General features: G+C 41.2%; 1 protein-coding gene across 1 annotated transcript in view; it reads right to left on the reverse strand.

Annotated features, from left to right (window-relative positions):
- The window catches only part of GALNT1 (polypeptide N-acetylgalactosaminyltransferase 1), a 90,953-nt gene that overhangs the window by 35,016 nt on the left and 33,683 nt on the right, over window positions 1-22,254 (reverse strand). The window contains exons 4-5 of the mRNA XM_006150525.3: window positions 13,844-14,010; window positions 6,269-6,476 (exon numbers count right to left, since the gene is read on the reverse strand). Of these exons, the coding sequence (XP_006150587.1) occupies window positions 6,269-6,476; window positions 13,844-14,010 (375 nt within the window). The remainder of the gene's footprint in view (window positions 1-6,268; window positions 6,477-13,843; window positions 14,011-22,254) is intronic.

The following is a 22,254-nucleotide window of genomic DNA, read 5'->3' on the forward strand; positions in this document are numbered from 1 at the left end:
AAGGGAGAAAGAGAGAAAGCAAGCCATCATGTTTGGGACTCAAACCACGGCCGGCCATGCGGGTGTCCAGTGCCTTACGCAGCATGCCACCTACTGGCCCCAATATTTCACCTTTACTTTAATAGAAAACTACCAGTAGTGAGATTATTAAATTAAGGTAATATTATTTATTACTTTCCAAAAGTGTCACATTTCTCCCTCTAGTTTCTCTATAATGTTATCAATTTTGGATGTCATTTCTTGCATTTTGGCTAATAAAACATTAAGTAATAACTCAAACTTATAAAAATTTATATTTTTTAATTTTTAGAAAGAACATTGTCCCTGCAGGTTTGTATTTATTCATACTAACCATTCAATCATATATTTAAATGCTTTTTCATTGGCACTGTGATTTTTCTTTTTTTTTCTTTTTTTGGAGAGGTTTTTGCTATAGGGCGCGTGCCCTCGCCAGACAGAGAGAGAGAAAGCGAGAAATCACCCCCCAGGGGGGATGGTCACGCTGCAATCCCTTCTCCTCCATTCTCCTCTTGGGATCTTGGGCACACACGCACACACGCCCAGTGTGAGTTTTAAGCCACCGGGTCCGGGACGCGAACCATGGTCGACTACATGGGAGTCCAGCGACATAGCCATTATGCTAACTGCTGGTTCCTGGCACTGTGATTTTTCTTTTAAGGTTGAAAAAACTCACAAAATGATCACACCCATTTCCAAAGAAAGGTGCCCTACACATAGCCTTTCATGTATTTTATGGTATGTGATATCCTACCTAATTGCGTCTAATTTAAGAAATCTCTGTGTACTCTAAGATCATAAAGATATTTTGTACTGCGGGCTGGCAGCTGGTGTGGTGAAGGGTGCTGGATTCCCACATGGCCGACCACAGTTCAAGTTCTGGACTGGTGGCTTGATTTGTCACTCCCTCCCCCCATCCCTGTCTGGTAAAATAAAAACAAATAAATACAAATAAATAAATAAATTTAAATAAAATAATTCTTTAAAAAAAGATATGCTATACTTTTTCTTTTTTTTTTTTTAATATGTGAGCCAGCCCATAATGTGCTGGTTAAGGCAGTTGGATCTCATACAGCTGACTACACTGTTTGACTCATGGACCTGGCAATTTGAGGAACACACTGGGCATATGTGAGTGAGTGCCCAAGATCCCCAAAGGAAGGAAAAATAGAAAAGAGATTGCAATCTGATCATTCTCCACAGGGACGGGGTGGGGGGACACTTTCTTGCTTTCCTTCTCTATCTCCAGCAAGTACACATGTCCAACAAAATTAAAAAAGGAAAAAAGTATGTATTTGCTTTTTGCATTTGTCTTTAATCCTTGAGGAATTAATTTTTAGAATAATTATTTATTTAACTCTATGTATTGTTATTATCCTTTTATTATTATTATCTTTGTTATTATTATTTTAATAATTTATTAATTTGACCAGAGAGAGAAAGGGAAAGTGAGAAAGCAAGCTGTCAGATCTGGGACTTGAACCATGGGAATCCAGCACCTTTAGCTACCACACCACCTGCTGTCCCTTGAGGAATTAATTTTAATTTGGGGTATAATATGTAGTAAGTATGCAACTTCATTTATTTTCTTTATAGATTACCAGTGGCTCCGGTCACTTTTACTTTTTTACAATGATCTTTTACTTTTCTGCTGTAATAATCAGTATCCCCTGTATCATAAATACATCTAAACCACGTTTTATATGAAAATGGGGCTGGTTTCTAGATGCTACTCTGGTTCACTAGTCCATCTGTGAATTCTACATCAATCTCACTGCCACCAGTAATATGACTTTACGATAAATCTTAGTATCTGGTGGGGTATGACTTTTTTACTTTTTTCAGGTTTTCACCTTAGGGCACATGTGAGCTTGATGGGGAAAGGCAGAGACGATGAAAGGGAAAGTAAGAAATCACTCCAAGGGTAGATGGCCATGCTGCAATCTCTTCTCCTCCATTTTCCTCTTGGAATATTGGGCATGCACAGACATGCAACCAGTGTGATTTTCAAGCCGCTGAGTCCAGCGCCTTAACCACCATACCACCTTCTGGCCCTGGGGTATAATTTAAAATAAATTTAAAAATATGTCTTGAGATTTGATAGAGAACACCCCTATATGTAACTGCTTCAGGAGTACCCTAACTACTTTTGTACATTTTGCATTTCCACGTATATGTTAGAATTAGACTGTTCAGCTCTTCAAACAGAAATTTGATTGAGATTTCTTTTTTTTTTTTTCTTTTTTTGGAGAGGTTTTTGCCATAGGGCGCATGCGCTCGCCAGAAAGACAGAGAGAGACAAGAGATAGAAAGCGAGAAATCACCCCCCCGGGGGGATGGCCACACGGCAATCCCTTCTCCTCCATTCTCCTCTTGGGATCTTGGGCATGCATGCACACGCGCCTGGCGTGAGTTTTAACCGGGTCCAGGACGCGATCCGCGGTCGACTACATGGGAGTCCAGCGACATAGCCATTAGGCTAACTGCTGGTCCCCTTGATTGAGATTTCAATCGGAAATGCATTGAGTTAATAGATTAATGGGGGAGAATTGAGTATTTTTATGTTACTGACTTTTCTTCCCTGAACATAATCCTTCTCTTCATTTAGATTATATTTCAGTGAATTTCAATAGTTTTACATTTCACAAATCTTTTGATAAATGTATTCTTTTTAAAGGAATTATTTATTCAATTTTGTTATTATTATTATTTAATTTGACCAGAAAGAGACACAGAATTAGAGATAGAGAGAGAGATAGTTTGAAAGTAAGCAGCCAGTTCTGGGGATCAAACTGTGGTTGGCCAGGTGGAAGTCCAGTGTCCCAACCTACCCTGCTACCTGCTGGCTCTGATAAATGTATTAAGGACAGTCCATGATTTCATTTCCATTGCTATTATAAAGACTATCTTTTCTTTTTACAGTATATTTTCTAAAGATTCCTCACTGGTGTGAAGGAAAATGACTTTTTTATAGTAACATCATCTTTGGCAACACCGCTAAATTCTTATCACTTCTATTATTTTGTGTAAAGATTATTTTCCCTCACAGACAAGCATATCATTTGCAACTGACAACACTTGTTTTTCTTTCCAATAAGCACTCTTTATTTGTTTCTTTAGAACCTAAGACTTCTCATAATATTCAGAGTGGTAATTCAAGGCTTTTTTGCTCTCTATCTCAAAAAAAAAAAAAAAAGCTTTCTTTTTTCAGTGTCTTCATATGATACTTGCTTGCTAAGGTTTGCTTTTATTTATTTTTTTTAAGAGATTTTTGTTATAGGGTATGTGCACTCACCAGAGAGACAGAGAACAAGAAATCACCCCTAGGGGGATGGCCGCTCCACAATCCCTTCTCCTCCATTCTCCTTTCAGGGATCTTGGGCATGCATGCACATGTGCCTGGCATGAGTTTCAAGCCACTGGGTCTGGGAATCAAACTGGAATTGACTATGTGGGAGTCCATCAATGGAACCATTACACCATCTGCTGGTCCCAAGATTGGCTTGTTTTTAAAGATATCATTTCCTGGATTAGTAAATTTCCATTTTATAATAATTTGCTTAATAAGTATTTTCTAATCTTATGGGAATATAAATTTTGTGAACACTTTTGCTGTCCTTATGGAAGTGATCACAGGTTTGTTTGTTTTTTTAGAGAGATTTTTGCTGTAGGGGGCATGTATTCGCCAGAGAGACATTCAGACAGAAAACGAGAAATCACCCCCTGGGGGGATGGCCATGTTGCAATCCCTTCTCCTCTATTCTCCTCTCAGATTTTTGGGCACACACGCCAGGCGTGAGTTTTAAGCTTCTGGGTTTGGGACTCAAACCACAGCCAACTACATGGGAGTTCAGCAACGTAACCATGATGCCATCTGCTGGTCACATGATCACAGGTTTTAATAAGTTTGTGATCATAGTTTTAACAATATGTTAACAGAGTGCTACATGAATTTGCTTTGTAATATTAAGCCAAACCCTATATCAATTAGGTCTGATATATTTGCTTACATTAATATGTATAGGAGGGGACTTCAATTTTTAAAAGATTCATGGAAATGATTTAAAGTACAATTTTATTTTGGTGCAAAAAAATCTTAATTTTATACATAGTTTTCTCATAATAGGTATTTTCCATAAACTTCTTGAAAACTCCTCAGATACTGTTGACTTTGGCTTGCTGGTACTACAGGATCTTCATACTAGCATTTGTGAATGAGCTTGGGAGGTAATTTTCTTTATAGTTCATTTCTGGTTTTCAAATCATGGTTATACTAGTGACTCATAAAAAAGAATCTGGTTGTGGGGGCCGGCAGGTGGCATGGTGGTTAAAGGCACTGGATTCCCACATGGCCAACTGCAGTTTGAGTCCCAGACCTGGTAACTTGCTTCCCCACTTTCTCTCTCTCTCTCTCTGTGTGATCAAATTAAAAAATAACAACAACAAATGGAATTAAATAATTATTTTTTTAAAAAAGAATCTGGTTGGTTTCCTTTTTCTCTATATTAGAAGAAATCTGTTTCCCCTATTCCTTATCAAGGCTGAAAGACAGGCAAGGATGCTTTAATGCGGTACATTTTATTTTGCATTGTTACTTACACTGAGGTAAAGAATTCAAGATTCTAGCTTTATACAGGTCAGTTTTGTTTGTTTGTTTGTTTTTGAAAGAGATTTTTGCTACAGAGTGCCTATGCTTGCTAGAGACACAGAGAAAGAGAGAAAGGAAGTGAGAAACTGCCCCCACCCAGGGGGTATGGTCACACCACAATCCCTTCTTTTCCATTCTCCTCTTGGGACTTGGATGTGCATGTACACACACCTGGCATGAGTTTCAAGCTGCCAGGTCTGGGATTTGAACTGCCGTCAGTCATGTGGGAATCCAGCACCACAACCACTACACCATCTGCTGACCCCTATACAGGTGTTTCCCATTAACTCTCCCACCTTACACAGGGCCTAAGCTTTGACTCCTAACCTCCTGCCTTGTTTATCTATCGAGGCAGAAGCTTAGTGTCTCCAAAGGTCAGCAGTAATTCTGTAAGTGAAAGCTGTCTCTAGAGTTCAGATGCTCATTTCTTCACTTTATCTTGAAATCTGCAAATTTCTTGCTTTTGTGCCAACTCAATGATGCCTTTTAAAAAATGTATGTTTTATCCAGCGTTTTAGTTTGTTCAGTTGGAGAAGTTATTCAGGATATCTAATCCAGCATGCAGCACCAGCTAAAAGTCACCGTCATTGTTATTTCAGCCGGTTTCCTTCCATTCCCTGTCATCACCTCACACTGCTTTCTCTCCATGGGTTCAGGCTCTTGCCTCTCAACGCTGTATGCTATCTTTAGGCAAGCATACCTTTCATAAATCAGTCACTTACTATTCATGGTAAACAATTTAGATAGGTTTGTACTCCCTTCATTCTTTAGGGAAATGTTCTCTTTCCTAAAGCTGGTCTATTTTCTCACTGGCCCAATGTTGGTTTTTCTTATTGCCTCTGAAAGGGAAGAGATGCAGGTCTAGCATTTGCTAACAGACAGGATAAATGTGGAAGCGGTAGCTTCCGTAATGCTCCACTCCACTAGTAAAAATTTACCGCCCTAAAATCTAAACTTTAATGTTAACCTGAAACAGGTAGCCTCTAGTTTAAATTGCAATGACAAGCAGAAATTCAGACATAGGTCTAGCAGACTGAAGTTAGGGTCTCTCTTGACACTCAAGAACTAAGCTGGAGCCAAGCAGTAGGTAATTCTTTGAAAAATGATAGCATGCAAGATGACATGCCTTGCACCAATCTTCCTCCATGACCTAGGACTGGGATGCTCTTCCATACACCAGCTAGCATTTGGGGACACAATGTACTTCTTTTCACCCCCTTTTACTTGCTGTGCTACAAGCTGAGAGCTATGGCTCCAGTGAGGAAGCAGAGATAAGATGACCTGCCTGTCCGGTGGTAGCCTCCGAGAACAGGGGCAAGTAAGTATTGAGTTGACGGTCTCTCTGCTTTGATTCACATACAGAGCACACGATACACATTCCAACAAGATTCCTAATCTATTCCCTTTAACAATGGCTTGCAAACATTCCTGACAGGACTCAGTGTAGTCTTCTTCCAATTTTGTTTAGCATCTTTATGAATATTTTAAGGACACTTGGGAGGAAATTACTTTAGTATTTACTTAAAAACACAGTATTGTGCAACTTGCCATATAGTTTAACACAAATATACTAAAAATGAGCTTAGAGATCTAGAAAATTACCTGTCATGCTTGATCCTGGCGAGCAGAGGCTCCAGCCACCCCACTGTGCACTCACAGTGAGCGTCCAAGAAGGTGATCACTTGGCCTTTAGACACGGCAGCTCCTTTTAACCTAGCTCTGATCAACCCAGAGCGTTGCTCCATTCGGATGACGTGAACTGGTACTTTTAGTTTTTTCACATAACTCTCTAATGGCCTTTTCAAAAAGTCTGAAAAATGAACAAAACAAAAAATCATTTACAAAGGCATGACCTAGCACTACTCAGATGCAAAGCAATCTTGATTTATAACAGTCATTGAACACGTAATTACCGAGCACTCTCAGCTAGGTCACCTGATTCACAAACCCATTTAGATAAACAGAATCTTTTTCTTTCTGAGAGCGTGGACTGAGCTGTCTCTGCCTTATTACCTGTGAAATTATTTGGCTCAGTCTCAGTCAAGGATAGGCTTATTCCTTTATTTCTCTGAGTACCTCTGTCAGACTCAATTCTTTTTCTTATCTTGCCTAAGGATGGGTGACGTAGGAAGAAAATTGTTCAACAGCATTAAATCCAGACTTCAACAGAGAAATGAACAGAATCTACCCTGGCTAGTAGAGTTCAGCAAGTTGTGAGAGTTCTTCAAAAGGCAGCAATGAACTATCTTACTGATTGCCAGTCTCTGATCATACAATTATTTTATAAAAAAGTTGGCGGTGAGGGCACATCAGAAGAGAAATGCAAGGCCAAAAGTTATCCTTAACAAAATAAGAAAAAAAGGTCTGAGGAAAAACAGTCTAAAGAGGGAAAGGCGAGGCCGGCAGGTGGTGTGGTGGTTAAGGGTGCTGGACTCCCACATGGCCGACCTTGGTTTGAGTCCTGACCTGGCGGCTTGCTCTCTCACTTTCTCTCTCTCTGTCCCTCTCTGGTCAAATTAAAATAAATAAATGCATAAATAAAATAAAGTTAAAATAATTCTTAAAAAAATAAAAGGGAAAGGCAACTGAAGAGGAAAAGAGAAAAAGGAAGGAAAGGGAGAAACGGAAAGTACGTGGGTGTGTGAAACCGACAGCTCTCCTAGAGAGTTTAGGTGAAAGGTTATGCTCAGAAGGCATTGATGTCCTACCTCCAAATTTACAACTGACTTTAAAATTTAGAAAAGGTGTAGCATCCTTAAACTAAAGAGAAAAGGTTTTTCACATTATGTTAGTTTCTAAAATTTATGCCACAGCAGCTATGGGTGTTGATATGGTTAAATGTCTTTTCAAGCAGTCCCTATACAACAAGGAAACAGATAACCTATCTGGGAAGGAAAATAGTTCAGATGGAAATACTTGGTCTCCTATGACTCGCTTTGTCTCACAGGACTCTAGTAAAGGAAAGGCCAGAGAAATCAGGGATTTTTAAACACAAAAAGTGGGACTCCAACAGGCTTCTTATACAGCGGGGTGAGAAAGACAAATGGGGATGATATGATTCTTGCCTGTTTGATTGGTCTCCAGTACGACTCAGTAATGAACTAACAGGGATGTGCTAGCCATGACACAGCAAGGTCTACGTCCCGCTCACCATTCCCATGGATGTATTTCATATTCGGGCTAAAGAGTATCTGAGAAATATCACTGTGATTTATGAATCAAGTCTTTGGGTTAGAAAAATGTAACTTGATTCTGAGTGAAAATTGAGGGTAGTACCAATCCTGGAGAAAAGAAACATTTTGCAGTAGCACCTAACATTTGAGGCGGTTTAGTGTAATGCTAGGCTTGTCACATATTTTGTTTCATCTAGTCCTCACAATCGCCCTGTGAATTTAAGTCTTACTATACTTTAGAAATGAAAATCTGGGACTGGCAGGTGGCATAGTGGTTAGGGCATTGGACTTCCACAAGGCCGACCATGGTTCGAGTCCTGGGCCTGGCGGCTTGCTTTCTTACTTTCTCTCTGTCTCCCTCTGGTCAAATTTTAAAAAGATAAATAATAAAAAATAAAGTTAAATAAATCTTTTTCCAAAAAATGAAAATCTAAGGTTTGGAATATTACATGCATGTGGTTAAGAAGACAAATCACCCTGACTTCAAAATCCATCTTTTTATCCGCTACAAGAAAATCTTAGAAAGGAACTCTGGAGAGGAACAAATCAGTACTTAGGAAGCATTTGATCCTGTGCAAATTTAAAATATTTTATGTCCAGAATGTGACAGAATCTCATGTGGCAGGGTGTAAGATATATTCTACTACCTTTGATTAGTCAAGTCTGGGTGTGTCAAAACAACGTGTCTCCTAACAAGTTTCCCCACCCCAGATATTAAGTATTTAAAATGCATCTTAAGAACCAAGTGATATGATTAAAGTCTCACATCTACGAAAACCATCATACTCTGTCTTATCTATGAACAAAAAGAAAAAAAAACACATGATTCTATGGTCTGGTAACTCATAAACTTTGCAGTTCCACAAATTTCCTTGACATCTTTGCGCCTTTCTTATGATCAGACTAAGAAACAGGTATCTTCCTATCAGCTGAACAGAGTTATGGAGTCAGGCTTGGTTGAGAGATTTGGAACTATCTACTCAAGACTCATCTTACAAAACTGAGGCCCTGAGAAATTACATGACTGAGGTTAGGAGCTACTAGTTTGTCTAAAAACAAGAGAGACTTCTATTTATTAGAATATCTTTACAACTACGGCCTATAAACAACTCTCCATTAGGAGTACGAGGTTGTTCTACAGTATGACTATCAGGGAAAACTTCACTGCTCACAGAACACCTGGAAAATATTAGTGAGAACTCTGACAAGTAGCAGGAAGAGCTGGGACTAGACTAATAAATGACTCCTAATCCCTACCAAATAAAAACTTCCTTTTGCGTAAAATGAAAGACAATAGTTATCTCAGATTAGGAACATTATATAAATTCTAAGTCTTATGATAATCTTCTGAGATGACAATTACATAACTTCCGGCGTGAACTAGGGATTAATTCACTTAGGCTGACTTTATTACAGATCCTGCCAACGTTAACTTGGAAGTGATGTACATGGTGGTTAGAAGTTCAAGACCTGGGTTTATACAGAGTTTGGATACCCCTCTACCATGCTAAGCCTCATTCGCCTCATCAAGAACACAGGGATAATTATAGCACTTTATACTTTAATAAGTGGAGCTATTCAGCAGGTCAACTGTGAAATCAAGAGTCCTGAGGCCATGAGCAGAGTGTGCATGCTACACAACAGAATTTGGAAGTATGCACAGATAGGAAATGTGAGGGCTAACTGAGTGGCGGATTATTCTTTCATTATTTATTCAATAATTCTAGACTGTTTACTATGAAACAGGCACTGTGAACACTAAGGAAACAACTGAGCAAACAGCCTTGATGGAGAGTATACTCTATCAGAGGAAGACAGACATTAACTACACAAGTCAATAATTAAAACTCTAGTTAGAGGGACCAGCAGTTGGAGTAACAGCTATGGACTCCCATGTAGTCAGTCGACCATGGTTCGAGTCCTGGACCCCGTAGCTTAAACTCACGCTGGGTACTTGTGCATGTGTGCCCATGGTCCCGGGAAGAGAAGGGATTGTGGCGTGGCCATCCCCCCTGAGGGGAGGGGGTGATTTCTTGCTTTCTGTCTCTGTTTCTCTCTTTCTGGAAAGTGCACCTGCCCTACAGCAAAAACATCTCCAAAAAAAAGAAAAAAGAAAACAAACAAAAAAAAACTAGTGAGAGCTGTGGAGAGGAATGGAGCGTGTTCTGAGACACGTTCAGAGAGACCTGACAGGGTCTCAGTAGGTCAAGGAAGGCCTCTTGAAATATAGCACTTTTGAGCTGAACTCTCGAGGATAATTAGATGTTAAGTAGGCCTGGGAGACCACAGAGAATGTTCCCTAGAGAGCAATGTGCAGAGGACAGCATCGCATAGCAAAAGCCCTGAGGTAGGAAGGAAAATGATACTTGTAACTTTCCCTAGAGAACAGTGTTCAGAGGACAATAACACTGCAGTGAAAGCCCTGAGGTAGGGAGGAAGATGATACTTTTGACAGATTCAAAGGAGAAAATTGTGGACAAAGGGCAGAAGTATGTGAATGGGGTAGGCAGGGAATAGTTAAAGATGTGACTGAAGATACTGACCAGGTCATTTGAGCCTTAGAAGGGGGGCTTTAATCAGAGAAGAGACATGATCAGATTTGCATGCCTAAAAGCTCACTCTGTGGGTGGTGTGGCAAACAGTTGGAAAAGGGTGAAAAAGTAAGTCTATCTCAGCAGTCCAGGTGAGAAATGATGATATCTCAGATGTGTCTCACAAAGAGGAAAAAGCAGTTTTGAAGAGTTACACAAAAGTAAAAAGCTTGCTCTTGTTCCCTGGCCCAATCATTATTACCTAAACAATAAAGCCAAAGAAAATTCCATTAGATAATTCTCTCCCTTTCTCTCTCTCTCTTTTTTTTAAATAGAGAGATTTTTACTATAGGGCATGTGCTCTCACCCGAGAGAAACAGAAAGGCAGAAAGTGAGAGATCACCCACCTTGCCCCACGGGGAGGATGGCCATGCTATAAGCCCTTCTCCAGTCTCCACTTGGAATCGGGCACATACGCACACATGCCTGGTGTGAGTTTTAAGCCACCAGGTCTGGGTCTTGAACCATGGTTGACTGCATGGGAGTCTAGCAATATAACCATTACGCCATCTGCTGGTCCCTCCATCAGCTACTTCTCCATCTAGATAGCAAAACTGCAACTATGACCACGGGAAACAGTACCTAATGCTTCCGACATATGGGAAGTGATGACCTAGGTACTTGAGGCTTCCCAGGAAGATCAAGAAAAGGGGACTCCAGGGCAGCCCTCAGGGGCACCCCCTACTGACGGAAGCCTCAACGAAGCAGTGGCATGGCCCTCTGCTCACACTAGCACTCTCTCAGACATAAGCCGGCTGGGGATTAAGTAAGGCCTTAGGGAGCAAAGGAAAATGGAGAATAGTGTATGTGAGTTTCTTTGCCACTTCGGAGTTGGGGGAATCTGAAACTTGCTAATTAGAGCATATCTCACAAAATTTACTGTTCCATACAAGCTTCTTGGGAACTCTCAGAATAAGAGAGATTACAAAGGAGGAAATGGAAAAATTTAAGCCACCAGGTCTGGGTCTTGAACCATGGTTGACTGCATGGGAGTCTAGCAATATAACCATTACGCCATCTGCTGGTCCCTCCATCAGCTACTTCTCCATCTAGATAGCAAAACTGCAACTATGACCACGGGAAACAGTACCTAATGCTTCCGACATATGGGAAGTGATGACCTAGGTACTTGAGGCTTCCCAGGAAGATCAAGAAAAGGGGACTCCAGGGCAGCCCTCAGGGGCACCCCCTACTGACGGAAGCCTCAACGAAGCAGTGGCATGGCCCTCTGCTCACACTAGCACTCTCTCAGACATAAGCCGGCTGGGGATTAAGTAAGGCCTTAGGGAGCAAAGGAAAATGGAGAATAGTGTATGTGAGTTTCTTTGCCACTTCGGAGTTGGGGGAATCTGAAACTTGCTAATTAGAGCATATCTCACAAAATTTACTGTTCCATACAAGCTTCTTGGGAACTCTCAGAATAAGAGAGATTACAAAGGAGGAAATGGAAAAAGAAGTCATTTCATCTGAGGAAAAGTATTTAATTTAGCAGATATTAACCTCTAAGTAAACCAAGCACATGCCCTTTGCAGGATAAATGTCCGTATATACTGCTTAAGTTAATTTAGGTTAATATTCCTAAAGACAGATTAATTTCTGGCAAACCAATTATCCACATAAGGTTTATTCTTCTATTGTCAACGGTAATTATTTCTTTTTTTCAAATGTGGTATTCTTAATTTATAATATCTCTTATTCATTTTGACATTTAATTACATTATATATTATACTATTTAAATGTCTTGTGTGATTATAAACTGTCTGTTTAATTATTGTGGTAAGATATAAGGTGCCTGAGAAGGTAAGGCTATAGCTTAGTCTTTGTATAGATGTAAGGTTTAAATTGTTATTAATGTATAAATGACTACTAATAATATATAATGTAATTAAATTTTCTGTTAAATGCATATATTCGTGTGGGCATAAAAAAAGAGAGGGTATAACATTTGACTAAACTGTCTTAGCAAATATGATGAGAGAATAGACAAAAAAGCTGAAGATAATAACAAAACAGGTTGGGGACCAGCAGTCAATGTACTGGCTATGTCGCTGAACTCCCATGTAGTCGACCGTGGTTTGAGTCCCAGACCCGGTGGCTTAAACTCACGCTGGGCATGTGTGCATGTGTGCCCAAGATCCTGAGTGGAAAATGGAGAAGAAGGGAATGCGGTGTGGCTATTCCCCCTGGGGGTGATTTCTCACTTTCTTTCTCTCTGTCTCTCTGGAAAGCGCATGCACTCTGTAGCAAAAACCTCTCAAATAAATAAATAAATAAAAAGGTTGAAATGATGGGACATAGAGTTTAAGACTGGACAAGAAGGGAAGAAAGAAAAACAGTAGGGAACTATTTACTGTAGCTCCCTTCAAATTTTTCTCATATGAGCAGAGGAACATTTGGGGAACACATCACATGACACAAACAACTCCTAAATAGAAGTGCTATTTAAAAAAAGAAAAGAATGGGAACTACTGGATATCTGAGTTTTGACAAGTTTCTTTCCTGATGAATTAAGCAGAGAGCCTTCCCTCTAGTACTCTACAGTGTGAAATCTCAAAATAAATAAATAAATAAATAAATCAGAATAAGAAACACTGGTTTAACACCCCTTTAATTACTATATCCTTTCGCAAAAGAGTGTTTCATGAGATTGGTGGGGAAATTGTAAAGCTTGTGAAAAATTCTGAGATTCTTAGAAGGACATCTGTGCGTCATCGTGGAGATGTGTCATAACAGTCTTATTACATACCACCCTTTTGTCCTTCCTGCTCCCTTTACGCACACAGCTATAGCCCATTCTCGAAACTCAGAAATGGAGAAAGCAGGGAGCCCTAAGAAGAATCTAGAGAACAAAGGCTCACCCAGGTAAAGCTCCACTTTGCTGTTACAGATAGTTTCTACTCCACATGGAGCTAGATTTCTCTACTCGTGGCTCTAAGGAGGATCCGGTCTCTAACCGATGACTGAGGGCTGTGGTGTCTCAGAGAAAATCCCAACAGAATTATGTGGTTGGTTTTCCTTCCTTCCTTTCTTTCTTTCTTTCTCTTTCTTTCTTTCTTTCTTTCTTTTTTTTTTTTGCTGTTTGGCACAGATGTTAACACTATATAGCATTATTTCTTTCTAAAACAAGATTAAGATGTGACATGAATTAAAGGTTAATTAAAGTATTAGGTCATCGGGAAAGCCATGACATGCCCTTCTTTGTAGAAATGCATCATGACTTTTCCGAAAGCCCAACAGTATTTTCAGTTTCACAATGGCTTTTTTTCTGCATATGAGTCCAAATGCCATAAATATTTTTAGGATATATTAGAAGTCTATATAAAATTATTAGGTCAAAAATGATAGCAACTAGTTTTTAACCATTAGTGACAGAAGGTGCAGCATATTATTGGCATTAAAATGTTCAATTTACCTCTTTCACTGGCATCATCTACTAGAACAATTTCTTCTATCATGTGTCTTGGTGAGCGATTAATGACACTATGGACAGTTCGCAGAAGGGTGCTCCACGCCTCATTGTGGAATACAATCACCACACTGGTAGTAGGAAGGTTATCTGGATACACCTTTGTTTTACACCTAGAGACAAAGCAAATGCCTTTATACAAAGTGACTGTTAAGATAACATAATAAATGGATCTGGACTCGAAAGCTGATAGAACAATTAAACAGTCTGCTCTAGCGGTGAGATTCTCTGGTAACTGTTTATCGATTTAAGTTTTGGTGAATGCCACATGTTTAATGAATAATACCTATTTAGAGTTATGTTTTTAGATGAAAATCAGTTTAAACACGCCATTTGTATTCTTAACATTAGGCGCCTTTTCCTGATGAATGTTTTTGGTTGATTTAGTGAAGAATAAACTAAGCAATATTACCAATCAAATCAGAACTATGAGAACATTGGATAATCTAAAAAATATACCTGCAACAATGCCACAAAGGAAAAGAAATAACATTTACTGAGTACCTGTTATCTATCAGGCCCTAAAGCTTCCTGGTCATTCTATGAAGCAGATACTTGGACCACAGTTCACAGATGACAAACTGAGGACAGAGGCAGCGAGCAGCAGGGCCTGCCAGCAGGCTCCATGACTGGGGCTGGCTGGCCAAACTCCGAATGCTGCCACCACCATAGTATCAACGCGCATCTCATTTAGTAAAGAACATTTATGCCTGAACATGCAATCCTCAGAAAGACTAAACAAGCCCACGATACGCGCGCACACACACACACACACACACACACACACACACACAGGATCAACATATTAACTACGTGTTTCTAGCATTTTGTTAGGCAACGTGGTCTCTTTTCTTTAACCTTGTTAGCTAGATGAAACCACTAGATAACAACAGTAGCAGTAAATAACCAGAGTTTAAGTGATGTGCTTTAGAACCCAAGCCTCCCTAAACGGTGCCTATGTAACTCTCTCTTAGGTATCCCCAACTGTAAAAGTTACTCCGACCTCTCTTTCTCTCCCTCCTGCTCTCTCTGAGGCTCCCCAAACACTGTACTGTCCAGTCTCATCTGTCATCATCTGTCATGGGAGTGGAGAGAAAAGGGAGGAGGAAATGAGAAAAACACCAACAAAAATCCTTCTTCCAAACCTGTTTAAGAACCTTTCTTACTAAACGCACCACCCTGGGACTGCTGGTGGTCAATTAGAAGAAAAGGAAAGGAGAAAGGAAGGAAGATAACAAGGCAAAGGGGCAGAAAGGAGGACAAACCGAAGGAAAGGCCCGTGTAGGGCTCCCACCAGCCTATATATCTCTTTTATCCCAGGAGAGAAGGAAAAGCAGCTTCCTTTCTCTTTCATGACACTGTTTGAGCCCCTTCCGTTCTCTTTACCATTCCCCAGACCCTCTTTCACAGCACGGCCCTCCTCTTCTATTACTAGTGAAGTTTCACTGTCCATCTGCTGACCCAGCCTCACTGCTACTTCACGCTCCATGCTCCTCTCGCTCTTTGTCCACTCCAAGATCCACAAGAAGGCCCACACCTGCCCTCTCTGCTGGTGTCCCCTTCCAAGTCAGAAATAAAGAGGTAGGGTGCAAAAGGCTAGCTGCTAGAGCCCTAGGAGACAAAAACAGCTTCCCATCAAAACTCCAGAGGCCACTCACACAGACATAAACATACATATTACTTATGTTCATACAATGCGTACTATACTTCGGGTCCATTGTAGGTAAACAAGCCAAGACCTCACGTGTTCTTACGGGATGACGGATCCAGCCTGCCTGGCTCACCTACTACTGCAACAAGCCTTTGAAGTCAGGCACAGTCGGTGTGTGGGGAAGGGCAGTACAGAAAAGCGTCTTGTATGTATTGAGCTGCGTCTTGTTGGGTCACGAACAATCTCGTCTCCCAAGTTGATCCTACTTATTATTACAGTAGAGCTGGGAAGCAGGACGCAGGCCAGGTGACTGTGTGGCCACTAGCTGACTAAGATGACAAGCGAGATGCAGGAAACGGTTAGATGAAATACACAAATGGTACTGTTGGCACGCCCACAGCGAGGAGGCCGGAAGGAAGGAGATAGAGAAAACCCGAGACAGCAGGTTTTACAGAAATGATAACCCAGATTTATTTCTTGGGTGATAATGTTAAAGAATTAAATTCTGAAATTGTTTAGGAAAAAAAAAATAAGACGATCAGAACGCTAGAAAGAAAGAAAATGGAAGAACCTGAAAGAGAAGCAAATATTAGAACCCAGAAGAACAGATGACAAAAAAGAAAGCATTCTCTAACTCACACATTCAACATAACCATTCAGGGGTCCCAGCACATTCATATAGCATAATATTCTCAAAGTAGAATAAAACATAGGAAGAATGTGGGAAAAATCACAATTAATCTCAAACAGGCGCACGCAAAGCCCAATCGGGAAGGACTATAAGACACTTGTAAAGAGCCACATACCACATAGCTGTTCAACATTCCAGCTTAGCGTTTTTCCTTTCTAACTTTTTATTTTAAGAGAGATTTCTGCTATGAGACACACGAGCTTGCCAGAGAGACAAAGAGAGAGAGAGAAATAGAAAGGCCATGTTGCAATCCCTTCTCCTCCATTCTCCTCTTAGGATCTTGGGCACGCATGGACACGTGCCCAGTATGAGTTCTTTTTAAGCCACCAGGTCCGGGACTCTAACCCCGGTCAACTACGTGGGAGTCCAGTGACATAAGCATTACACCATTTGCCAGTTCCCTTTTAAACTTTTTAATTTAAAGAAGGGCGCATGTGCTCACCAGAGATAGACAGAGACAGAGGGAAGGAGAGGCAGAAAGCACCCAACATTAGGGCCTGGTCACAAGGAATTCCCTTCTCTTCCATTTCTCCATTTGATTGGAATTTGGGGCACACACTCCAGGTGTGTTTTTCAAGCCACCAAAGTGAGATTTGAACCTCAGTTGGCCATGTGGAATCCAACTCTCTTAACCACTGGGCCACAAGGCCAGTCCTAGCTTAGCTTTCCTAAAGGAGAAGCCACCTGTCCTTGTGCATGAGGGTGGGTATACTCAGGACACAGAGCTGAGGATAAGCAGTGGCTAATTTCCTTCTTTCCGTTTTAGATTTTTGCCATAGATTTTATAGTCCCCAGAGAAAGTGAGAAATCACCCCATGGAGGGGTGGACACACTGCAATCCCTTCTTCATTCTCCTCTCCTGATTTGGGGCATGTATGCACATGCACCCAGTGTGTTTTTTCAAGCTGTCTGCTTGGACTCAACTGCAGAGTTGGCCACGTGGGCTCCAGTAGCTTAACCGCCACACCACCTGTGGGCCCAAGCAGTGTTTTGTTTTTTATCTGTTTTTTAAACATTTTTATTGCCTGAGGGCATGTGTTCTCACTAGAGAGAGACAGACAGACAGAGAAAACACCTCCCAATGGGGTGTGCAATCCTTTTGCCTCCATCCCATCAAGATTATAGGCATATAAACACATACTCAGTGTTTTTCAAGCTGCCAGGGCCAAGATTCAAACCAGTTGGCCACGTGGGATCCAGTGCCCTATCCACAGCACACAGGCAGTGTTTTATAGCAGCCTTCTCCCACCTTGACCTGACAGTCCTTTATCTTCTTTTCTGAAAACTAACCAATGTTTAGTTTATGCTAATTTTTAAGCTACACAGAGGTTTAATAACAGGGTAGGGGCTAGGAAGACAGGGAAGAACAGTCTTAGCTTTTACTGAAATGTAAGGCGCCTACAAAGAGGTGACAAAGCATAAATGCACAGCCAAATGACTGCAATAGGTTCTATCCGCTGGTATGTACCGTAGTATAAATTAAAACAGGAATGTGGAAAACAGGAACTCACAAGCATGTGTAACACTAGCTGTCAGAGAAGACTCAGCATGCTACATCATGTGTCCAGTATCGACTTATTACGTCTTAGCTCCAAATACAAATGTCATTACCTGCTCTGCAATAGTGGAACTGGCCCCTACAAGCATCGTCTTTGCAGCTGGCACGATGCATGCTTGCGCTCTGTCGGTAGAGGGTGTTGAAGGGACGCTCCATTTGGGAAAAACCCTCCCTCCCTGGTTGGTTTGTGCTCTGGTCCTTTGTTTTCTTCTTCCTCTTACTGCCTGGTGGCCGGTGGAGGCTGGTAGCTAGCTGGAGGTGTCTGTGCCCACCGAGCGTCCACAGCACCACCACAGGCCGATTCTCCATCTCCCTGCACCTTAGCAGTTGTCTCTCCAGGTCTGCCTGCCTGCAGCCTGGAGGGGTGGTTCTCGTTTGCTAGTTCCGGCTCTGATTTCCTGCCTAAATGCACTCTAGGACATACTGTCTGCTTTTCAGGCCTACCTCCTACTGAGACAGGAGTTAGACCCCACTTACAGGTCGATGGGGTAGGGGCCAAAAGGAAGTCACTATGTTTCTCTTTCTTTAATAAAGTCTGTGTTTTTCCCTCTATCGTCTGATGAATGTACAGTCTCTAAAGAAAATATGACTTTACATGTCTCTAAAGAAAATAAGACTCCTTGCTAATAGGCAGAAGAGAGGAATATTGAGCACATAGGCAGGAAAAGGCCCAGATGGCATCACAGTGGCTAAGCTTTCACAGCCAAAAGCTGGCTGCAGAGAGACTCAAGCAACTCGGACTAAGGGCAACAGTTTCTTTTCGGTAACTGTATTCTAGCCAGAGGTACAGGACGCTCTGGTCTGCTGACCCTATAAACAGAGTAATAACTCAGCTACCATGTAACCATTTTCTAACGCCCACTTCCTTAGCGGAAAGCAGCCCACTGCTCAGACTGCTAGATAAAGACCCCTCGCCTCCAGCCCCTCTTTGGCAACCCACTTGGCCCCTTCCACTATACTGGACGCGCTTTCTCCTCCCCTAATACATTCTGCCCTCCTCTCCTCTCTGCGTCACGCCTCTAGTTCTTCATGAGGGTAGAACAAGAACCAACATGGGTGCTGGGTCCGATCTCCCAGCACTCCTGCCTCACTGGTCTACACCAAAACCAATCAAAGGAAACCAGAAAGCTTTCCCACCATCCAGTGAAGTCTGAATCTCAGCCTTCAGAGACGACTCCCAAGACGTCCCCTTCCTTTGTACTCTCCTCGATTTGAGGAGATTCTTTATAACTGTCTTTACCTCTTTATGCTCAATCTCAGTATAGTTAGTGATTATTTAAACTTTCTCTATTCCAAGTATTCTCAGCATCTGTTTCAATGATAATCCACATGGCCTTTCAAACTCCACTAGTTAAAGAGTAAGAGCAGACCTCAGGTGCCTGGGGTAAGTCTACTTACTGCTCAAGGTCGTCCTATTAATAACATGCACAAAGACCCTCCTGAAAGATTGGCACCCAGGGAGCACTCCAGAAATGTTACCTAGTTCTAAAACAACAACAATACTGGGCCCGCGGTTTGCATGGTGGTTAAGGGGCTGGATTTCACATGGACAACTCTGCAGTTCAAGTCCCGTACCTGGTGGCCTGAAAAACACACTGGGCAATGTACTTGCATGCTCAAAATTCCAAGAGGAGGATGGAGAAGGGACTGAAGTGTGGCTATTCCCCCAAGGCTGATTTCTCACCTTTGCTCTCTGTCTCTCTCTGGTGAACAAAAAAATTAAAATAAAATAAAATAATAATAATAGTTGCTCTCTGTCTCTCTCTAGTGAACAAAAAAATTAAAATAAAATAATAATAATAAAAAGGGAGCGGATGGGAGAATGGGGCTGGCAGGGTGGTTGAGGGCACTGGACTCCCACATGGCTGACTATGGTTCAGGTCCTGGACCTGGCAACTTGCTTTGTCACTCCTCCCTTGCCCCAACTCTGTCTCTCTGGTCAAATATAAATAAATAAAGTAAATAAGTAAGTAAAAGTTAAACAAAGTAATTCTTTTATTTATTTTTTTTAAAGTAGGGTTGGGAGGAGGGAAGGAGCCAGCCCTTAGGTTACAGGTTAAGAGGGCCAGACCCAACGTGGTCAACCAAGGTTCACGACCCAGCCATGACAGCGTGAAAAACACATCAACACATTGGATGCATGTGCACGTGTTGTGCCCCAAATCCCAAAGGGATGGAAAAATGGGGAAGAAGGGATTGCAGTGACCATGCCCTACTGATGGATGATCTCTCTCTCTCTCTCTCTCTCTCTGTGTGTGTGTCTTGGCCTCTCCACTGAGCACAATTATCCTCTGGTAATTAATAAAAAAGAAAAGAAAAAAATAGGCAAAAGATTTGAAAAGCTGTTTCATAAAAAAATATGAGTACGGCCAGTAAGTATATGAAAAGATCCCTAATATCATTAGCTGTTAGGGAAATGCAAACTAAAATACAAGTACCACTTCTTACACTGTATAAAAATGCACATAAAGACATTCAAACAGAAGTGCTGATGAAGATGTGGATAAACTAGAATCCTCATACATTGCAACTAGCAATTATGAACAGCACAGCTACTTTGTAAAACAGTTTATCAACTTCTTATCTACTTAAACAAAGAGTTGCTATTGGCACAGCAATTCCATTCCTGGAAGCATAAATGGAAACATGTATCTATACAAATGTTCTTAGCTACATTGTTGTAGTAGCCAGAATGGAAACAACCAAAATACCCTTGAACTAGTGACAGGAAAAACAAAAGATATGTGCTAAAACATGGGTGAATCCCAGAAACATCCTCAGACAAAGAACTCAGACACAAAAGACTACATATTATATGATTACCTTTATATGAAATGTCTAGAAAAGGCAAGCCTTTGCAGATAGATAAAGTACATTAGTGATAACCTAAGCCAGGGGCTGGGAAAGGAGAGAGACAAATGTTTTGAGTGATGGAAATTTTCTAAAAGACAATTGCATAATCCACAAAATTGACTAAAAATCACTGCATTGTATGTTTTTTGTTTTTTTGTTTTGTTTTGTTTTTAAGGAGGGAGAATTTTGCTTTAGGGCACATGCACTTGCCAGAGAGACAGGGAGAAACCTAGAGACAGAAAGCAAGAAATCTCCCTCCAGGGGAGTGGCCATGCTGCAATCCCTTCTCTTCCACTCTACTCTCAAGATTTTGAGCACACACACACACACACACACACACACACACAGTGTGAGTTTTAAGCATCAGGTCAGGAACCACGGTAGGCAACCTGGGAGTCCAGCACCCTGAGCACTACGCCACCTGCTGGCCCCTGTGTTGTATGTTTTAAATGGGTATATTGTTTGGTTCCAGGAAACATGGAGTGAGTGCAACTCCACTTTGACTCTCCCAGTGTTGGCACTGTAAATCTGGACAGAATGCGTGGAGTAGAAATGTATCTATGGCAAATGCCTGGAAAAGGCAACCAGAATTCAAAGTTTCATGGAACAAGGGGTGAGTTTTCCTCACCCTCCCCTCCCCAGTATTAGCTAGCTCACACTAAAAGGCAGTCCAAAAACTGTTAGTGGTCACTGGATGCACAAAGAAAGGGATGCAAGCGAAGCCCCCCTGCATCTGAAGAATGAGAGGGGTACCCCAAAGGTTAGAGAGCACAGAGAAAACTCTTTTTTCCTTTTTCCCTACTCTCCCCACTGGATTAGGTCAGTGAATCTCATGGTAAGTACAACATATGAAGAGATTGGAATGATCTAAGCAACTTCTTATACTTTAATTTGATCAAAGTTACATATGCACGTAGCTTAAACAATTGAGCAATTCTCCAAAAACTGTTATGTGAAATGTTCTAAGTATCCCATATCGAATTCCTACTATAGAATATATAGATTTCACTCCTCTCATCCCAACACATATATATATTTTCTAATCCCTTGGTCACCTAATGCAGTTATAAGTTTGGTTACATCTGATTTTTTTCTAGAACTATGTAAAATGCTAGTAATAGCTGAGCTGTATATGATAGTTTTCCTTTTTGCACAAGATTCTCCCTCCACCCTGTGTTTTCTTTTTCTTTTTCTTAATTTTTTTATATATTTGTCATTAATTTTTTTTTTTTTGGAGAGATTTTCACTGTAGGGCGCGTGCGCTCGCCAGACAGACAGACAGAGACATAGAGACAGAAAGCGAGAAATCACCCCCCAGGGGGGATGGTCACGCCGCAATCCCTTCTCCTCCATTCTCCTCTCGGGATCTTGGGCACACATGCACATGTGCCCGGCGTCATTAATTTTAAACCAAGAGAGCACTTTTTGATAAAGAATGAATGAACACGGGAGTTCTTTCCAACTATAGCACTACTACTTTAGTGAGCTGATGCTGTTAACAGGAATAAGGCATACACTGGAGTGAAGTTGGACTTGAAAATCCCTGATTGTTGGGACCAGCAGTTAGCGTAATGGCTATGTTGCTGGACTCCTACGTAGTCGAC

Source organism: Tupaia chinensis, unplaced genomic scaffold, assembly GCF_000334495.1.
Source record: "Tupaia chinensis unplaced genomic scaffold, TupChi_1.0 Scaffold000290_1, whole genome shotgun sequence".
Lineage (NCBI taxonomy): Eukaryota > Metazoa > Chordata > Mammalia > Scandentia > Tupaiidae > Tupaia > Tupaia belangeri.